The sequence below is a fragment of the Ptychodera flava genome, unplaced genomic scaffold (genome assembly GCF_041260155.1).
Source record: "Ptychodera flava strain L36383 unplaced genomic scaffold, AS_Pfla_20210202 Scaffold_66__1_contigs__length_654902_pilon, whole genome shotgun sequence".
Classification (NCBI taxonomy): Eukaryota; Metazoa; Hemichordata; class Enteropneusta; family Ptychoderidae; genus Ptychodera; species Ptychodera flava.
Window position 1 is genome coordinate 58,381 of NW_027248388.1, and position 7,725 is coordinate 66,105.

General features: G+C 38.6%; 1 protein-coding gene across 1 annotated transcript; it reads left to right on the forward strand.

The window, feature by feature from the left end:
- The first annotated feature begins 3,639 nt into the window (after positions 1-3,639).
- LOC139128736 (uncharacterized) lies at positions 3,640-6,776 on the forward strand. The gene is made up of 2 exons (XM_070694466.1): positions 3,640-3,890; positions 5,486-6,776. The coding sequence occupies exons 1-2, from the start codon at positions 3,787-3,789 to the stop codon at positions 6,639-6,641; spliced, it is 1,260 nt and encodes a 419-aa protein (XP_070550567.1). The 5' UTR covers positions 3,640-3,786; the 3' UTR covers positions 6,642-6,776.
- Positions 6,777-7,725: the final 949 nt, after the last annotated feature.

The following is a 7,725-nucleotide window of genomic DNA, read 5'->3' on the forward strand; positions in this document are numbered from 1 at the left end:
TTCGGTGGGCCCGAACCGGGCAGCCAAAGCCACTCGTATGCCAGTCAACATACAGGCCTACACTAATATCACGTACGGTGATTCTTTTATTGAATAATCAAGTCGTACATAGACATTCTACATATCAAATACGATTATCATCCCATCAATGTGCCAAGCGCCTGTGACTGTATATGGTTAAACGATGGTTTCTGAACTCTCTACTTAAGCGAGACCCCAAAACCAGGGGAAAGCCTTATTTGAACTGTCTTCTATGTATACACATAATCGCATTGTTATTGAACTTTGGAGAATACGTACGCGTATGGATCAACGAATCCTGTGTGTCTCGTCGTTTCATACCAATATCGTCACTTTGAATCAGTGACACTTTGACACAACCTCTGTACCCTGTATTGTTACTGTTCTTCTGTCAATAAAACTACAAATCATGACTATCAATAGTTTATTACAGCCTTGCCATTATCAAAGACGCATAACTGAGTTGTGAAGCGTAAATGCATGTTAGAAATCCGCCTGAGCTTTGCACAGGTGGTGCTGTTGTTGTGTGTAAGACAAGCACAACCTTGGTAGCAATCTCTTGTCAGACTAGTTTTGAAATCGCTTCATGTCTACTTCCTCGTCGCCATGTATCCTACAGGTGTGTGTAAAGGCTGAATTACAGAATGCATTTGTCTGTACATGCATCATTGAAGTTGAACTTTAAAAAACACAACAAATTTCGGATTTCAAAAGTACGTTCTTTAACTTTTTCTGGACAGCACAAACAAGGTAAATACAAAACCATGAAAGTTACCAACTAAAGAAGAAGTAACCATTGTCCTGAATAACGTAATTAACATATGGGGCTACGGGTTCCCCTAAGTCAGTCTATATATAACAATAGTATGACTTTTCATAAATTCTTTCATTATCGTCACTCCGCATTCTTTCGATTGACATCAAAATCCATGATGACATTACACTGCAGGAAATAGAAAATGACTATTGAGACATCTACTTATTGTTTCAGTTCGATGAAAGTTTCCAGAGAAATATCAAAGTTACCTGATTTAATTCAATCTGTTGATAACTGGTGTAGCGATTGTCAGAATGGCTACGAAGTGTTTAAGCAGACTTGTCTTATTTAGGTCGTCAGTCTGTTCAGCAGTTATCAGTACTGATACTGCGACACAGAGGACTTTGGACACCTGCATTTGAATTGTAGTCTGTAAGTCGATAAGTATCACCAGAACAGAGACGAAAACGTTGTAAAGCAATAGGTCGTGCAGCTAACGCCCCGGTACGCGACGTATTACAAACCTGGCTGCTTGTCACAGTTAGGGTCATTTGAAATAATGTTGACCAAAAATAAGAGCGATGAATATCAAAGTACTCTTCGGAACAGAATACAAAAACAATCAGATTATCGGGTCAAATCTGTGGTTTAAGTCATTTTTCGTGTATTTGTAACCATCTGCGGGAAAATAGGAGGACGTGGTACGTAAAACTTGGGCTAATTATTCACATCACTTTCAGTACTACTACGCAAACACCACTGTGAAACGTTAGCCAGGAACTATGTGATGATGGTAATAACTGTATTTACGAAACAAAAGAAAAGAATACTTTTGTATGTGCATGTGTGTGAAATGAATAGATATACCTTTCCAACGATCGAGGCATGTTTTTAATTTACCGAGCTGATTTGAATCTTCGGCCTGCATCGTAGAGCAATGAATGAGACTAACACTGAGTGAGAACGATAATTTGTGGAAGCCAATGTTAATCTGTTCGAGTGAAAATAATGCATTGAGAAGGTAACGTATAATTATACGTTGAGTTCCCTGAACTCTGTAACAACGTTATGTGAAAAGGAGAAGTTAACTTATCTCGGATAATACCCAAAGTCCCTACGCTATCAGTATTGCCAGACTGAATTTATCGTCTAATTTATATACGATTTCATTGCACATTTGTCGTAAATTTTTAACAACATGCACGAATTATGCCACAGTGACAGCGTTGTAGCCTGAGAGTCTGCATGATTTGAGTTGGTCAACGTATATAATCTAGAGTAAGTGGGCTTAGTAACGTCAGTCCAATGACGATATGTAGAAAATACAGCTTCGGATGTGATAAAGCACTATGGACGCTGCTGTAATATTAAAGCTTCTTTCTCATTTGAGTTAGAGGGATTATTGAAACTATTTGTGCTTCCAATACTTGTGTATGTGCATGTGTGTGAAATGAACGGATATGGATTTCCAGCGATCAAGGCGTGTTTTTGATTTACCAAACTGATTTTGTCTTCCGCCTGCATCGCAGGCTGAAAAACGACATTCGAGTGTTGATAACAACGACCTTCGTGATGATGATGATGATGATGATGATGATGATGATGATGATGATGGTGGTGGTGGTGGTGGTGGTGGTGATGATGGTGGTGGTGGTGGTGGCGATGATGGTGGTGATGGTGGTGACGATGATGACTTTAAAGATAATGCGGCGATGGTTGCGAGTTGGAGGAGGATAGTGTGATAGTCTTCAAAATTTGCTCAAAAATAAGATTTCACGCTCACGATACATTGACATCCATCCCGTAGAATTCCCCTCGATTTGGATTCTAACAATACTGACGCCACGAAATACCAGTACGAAATCAACAACATGGTCTTACTTGTTTATACATTTAAAAATTCACCCAACAACTTATTTTTATCGTCCATAATATCCAATTGTTCTATTGTATTTCGACTACTTTTAATATTGAGCTGTTATTGTCATTTTAATTTAATCATGGCGTAGGTTTAAAACAAAAGAATTCCAGTATGCCAAGCATGGGCAAGTGATAATTTGTACATTTGTAACTTTTCTAATATCGGCAGAAATCAAAGTATTGTATATCATCTCTTATTGTTTTTATGGCTTCGGTATGTGACAGCCAAGATACTGCATAAATGGACATTCAAAAGTCAAAGGAGGGACAACTCGGGAATACGACACCAACTCGCGCAGACACGCACTCACAGGCAAACTCACAGACTAATTTACCAGTGGCCGGGCCATGAGGCCAAGTCATGGTGCCGTATTCAAGTTCAAGTATTTCAGTGAGAAAAATACGTTAATGGTAGAAAATTAATGTGTAAACGAGTAAAACCGTTGTTTGTTGGTATGTAGTGGTGCAAGTATTGTGAGAGTCCAAATTGGACGCTAATATATCATGAGTGTGAAATATAAATTTACTTTGCTCCAATTTGGAAGATTATATTGGAAGATTATGATAATAGAATGATGAAGAAATGTAGGCGAGCTCAAACTTTAAAGTTTGATAACAAGATTTATGAGCAATGGACAGGCGTTATTTATTGTTTCAGTAGATATAAGTGAGGGGCCGAAATAGAGTGCATGGTCTTTGGCTGCCATGACTACTGTATGTATGACACCGTTCTGGTAAAAAAAGTTTTCGATAGGAATACAATGAGTCAAGATCAAATTACAGAGAGGAATTTTTCGAAATTAAAAGAAAAAGGACTCGGTGGCACATTTTGTACGACCGGCTCTGCACCCCAGATATTCTATGAAACACACGTCATGAATTATTTATGAAGCACGTCGCTGTTCTATACCGACATAAGGAAGTTAATAATCTACTAAGGCCTCTTTTGCGAGGTCTGCAGCTCTGACACAGTTCAGCTTTTTTCGTGTCCTTCTCTCCGACCTTTTTCGGTCTCCCTTGATCAGAGTTCGTCATCCCATTAGGTCTCAGATTTCTTTGACTTTGACTTGCTCTGATCAAGAGTCGGCATGGCAAGCTCCGATGTAAAACCTAGTACTTCCGACAGCAAAGGGAGTGAACGTATTGAATGCTCCGACGGTAATGGCGGACGACGTGGCAGCAAAACCAAAAGGTAAGCTGGTAGGGCAATAACATGGTATATCGTAACAAATGGTATCCTGACGTTGATACATTTTGTATTGCAGCTGAAAATTGTCACTGTAAGTGTCAGACTACGGAAAATGATGTATAATAATTAAGAAGCTGTAATACCTCAACAACCAGAGACGGCGTTCTACAAAAATAGCCTTATATTCTCACGGCTACAAGTACGGTGACACTAACGCCCTCTATGGTGTGATGTTAAGAGAAGAGAAGTCAGTTGTTACGAAGATTTTGAAATATTTTATCACTGTATTCTGATATCGACTTGATTAAGTGTTACAATGCGATAAGGTAATTTGCAGGTGCGACGTATAATCTTCACGATGACGTATTTATGACATTTCCAAATAACCTTTGATAATAATTTTATGACTAATCTGTTCAGAACAGACATTAAACACCTAGTGCCTTCAGTTATGTTTGCGATCGCCTGTTGCAATTGATAAAGGATATTCAAAAAGAACGGTTAAGCGAATCATGTCACTTACGTAGGGGGTGGGGGATGGGCTAACAGATGAAAACAGTATATTCCTTCGATGAATCTTACTTCACTGCTTAAAAGTGTTACATTGCCTGGAGCACTGCGCCTTATTGCAATATCTATTGTTTCTACATTGAAACGCTGGTACTTTACTATAATGGATCAAGTTTTAAAATCACCAGCACTTTTTCTCCTCATCTTTCTACAATTTATGCATTCCGTCATTAACTCACTACATGTACCTTTCAAACCATCGATTTATGAAAAGTCTAGTGTGGACTCTTTACAGTATAAAGTTATAGTATAAAGCTAATTAGTATCACGCTATCAGTTTCATTTGACCCAGTTTGTCATGGATTTAATTGGCCACACCGCATCATAGTTCGTCATTGAGCGATTGCATTTTAAGTTGGGACAGGGTGCATCAATAACGAAACAATACAGGGAGGCAAGAATAATCAACTAACCCATTTCACTTTTGCCTTTTTTATATCAGACAGTTGAAGACCATGATGTTATTCTATGCACTTATGAAAATCACCATTTTTGTAATGAGTCCGTAAGACTCCTGATCTTACCACATTGGAATAACCATGACGTTTTAGATCAAAGTTGAATCGACAAAATGGCCATCGATTCTTCGAATTAAATCAGTTGGCAAAAATTGTGTCGTCTCATCATTCATATTAGTATAAGCTGCCAGCGAGCAGGCATATTCGCCGTTAAACTGAGGCAAACATGCCGGGCCCCATGACTCGAAGATAAACGAACATGAAAGAGCCGATAGCTTATATACCCCTTCAAGTCAAAATTCACATAACGATTACTGGTGCATCCTGGTATATCAGATATTTAGATTCTCTTTTGATTATATCATTTTTAAAATATCTAAGTTTAAGACTGGTAGTAAGACGAAACTACAAATCTGACCCTGTGGAAGCCACGAGCCAATAGTATTTTTGTTTAGGAGACATGCAAGAATAGATGAGACCGTTGCGATGTGTTTACACATCAAACTGTTTTAATACCAAACAATTATCAAAGCAAAACCAAACATTTTTTCTCCTTTTTTTCGTTGACAGCAATATGGTAGACAAAGCGTTGATCGTGAGTGACCGATGGGGTCCATCAATTCATGGAGGAATCACCGATGCACTTCATCTGGTGATCAGACTACTGCAGGAGATGGACATATCTGTCCATTGCACTGCTGTGAAAGCAACACCAGAAGAAGAAGAGGAGGCAGAAAAGCTCGGTGTAACTCTTGAGCTTCCGACAAAAACAGGCATATTTGAATTCAAGGAGCCACATAGCGATTGGTTGTTTTACCACAACGAACACTATCCACATTTAGAAGAGTTGACAAATGTCAAATTCGTGTTTGGCTTCAGTGCTTTCACCTCAATACCAACCTTCAAAATCCTGAGTAAGGTGTGTCCAAAGGCGTCTTGCTATCTGATCAATTTATTTGAGAAAGATGACATAACCCCCTTAATTGTCGGGTGCAGTGAAAAGGAACTGGAATTTCGGAAGCGAATCATGTCAGATGAATTTAAGAAGGCAAAGTGTTCGTTTTCTGTCGGAGAAAGTGTATTCGCGGAATACAAGCGACGTTATCAGAAAACCAATCAACAGCTTCTTTCGCCGATGATAAACGAAGAATACTTAGCGGCTTCCGGATCAGATATACTGCCGGTACTCAAAGGCGAAAAGTTCAAAATTATATCCGTTGTCCAGAAATACGAGTTTGAAGACCCTCAAAAGCTTGATGTTGTTATAAGGGCGGTAAATGATGCTGCTGATCTCATATATGAGTTCAACAAAACATCGACTGTATGGAAAATAATAGGAATGCCACCAAATAAGGGAAAAGAGATAGAAAAGAAGCTGACACGCAGCTCAAGATTGAAGATCACGCCTAAAATCGTGACAAGTACTGAAGAACTTAACAATGAACTGATGTCATCTCATCTTGTATTAATTCCGCCATCTACCACAAATTATGGTAACCTTACTCTGGCAGCTATGTGCGCAGCGATACCCGTAGTCTATCCTGAAGGGTCGCACAGTGATGAGATTGTCAGTAAACACATAGACAAGCTCGAAGCAACAGAATGTGCAGTAGACATGGATGAAGACCCAGAAGACTTGAGAGCCAAAATAGTGTCAGTCATAACGAAAAACCCAACAGCATTTCAGCGTGCAAAGATAATAAGAGAGCACATAAGGAAAAGGTAGCCGGGATCCTCAGGATGGCAATGAATGTTTTGTTGCCTCGATAACTGCCGATATACAAGACACCTCTGCATTCAGAAATGACCAGGATACAAAAATAGAACCCACAGTTGAACAAAAGGTATTAACATACGGTCTGTTGTCATTTGAATGAATTGGGAAGTGTGTGCGTATTTGTGGAGGGATTTACGCGTGCTCGTGCGTGAATCTTGATGTCGCAAAATAATGTTGAATACACGAAGGCTTTGACTGTATGCCTTATTCCCTGAAACTGAAGAATGCGTTTACTGTTAGTATAAAGGGATTTGTAAGATACGTATCGCTACATGAGAACCATTGTAGAAAGTGTGACAATTACATGATCAAATTAACTACATTCAGTGCATTTATGAACGTTCATGCGTTATTTGCTCTCAAAATTTGGCCTTTCTCGATTTTCTTATATATATATATATAGTCTTCAACTATTACTTCTCTTTGTAGGCAATTCAATGATCTCTGACAGAGAGGATGAAACTGCTGTGGAAGAGGATGCAGTCAGTACAGGTAATTTTTCAGAAATAAAGAGACAGTGGAGTACTGAAAAATCTAAGTTACATTTTTTTTCTAAAGACTATCTTCCTGCAACCTGACACGGTTGCCCCCGTTGTATCTAGTAGAAGGCGTAAATACTGAATAATTCATTTCTACGATTTTGATTACGTTTGCTCGATAAAACAATCATCGTTTTTATGTGAAACAAACTGTCACAAGGAGTAACCGTTTTTCTTTGTCTCTTAACAATACCGATGGACTTCAGTTGATGACTACAAGTCAACAGCAACTGACAGAAAAAAGAAGATGCAGTTTTAACTTCCTAAATGGTAGTAAAACATTTTTAATCGTGATAACCTTTTCGGGTTGTGCTCATTTCCTAAAACTGCCATTTTGGCCAGTTATCGAAGTGAAACAGGTAAAAAGGAACAAGTGCGAACAGAAATTTTTTTATTGGACTAATGTCTTTTATTTTTTAATCATTTTACAAACTAGATTTTGATCTTTCTGAAAGTTGATGACACAATTTTAAGTACATTTCTATGTCCGTTTC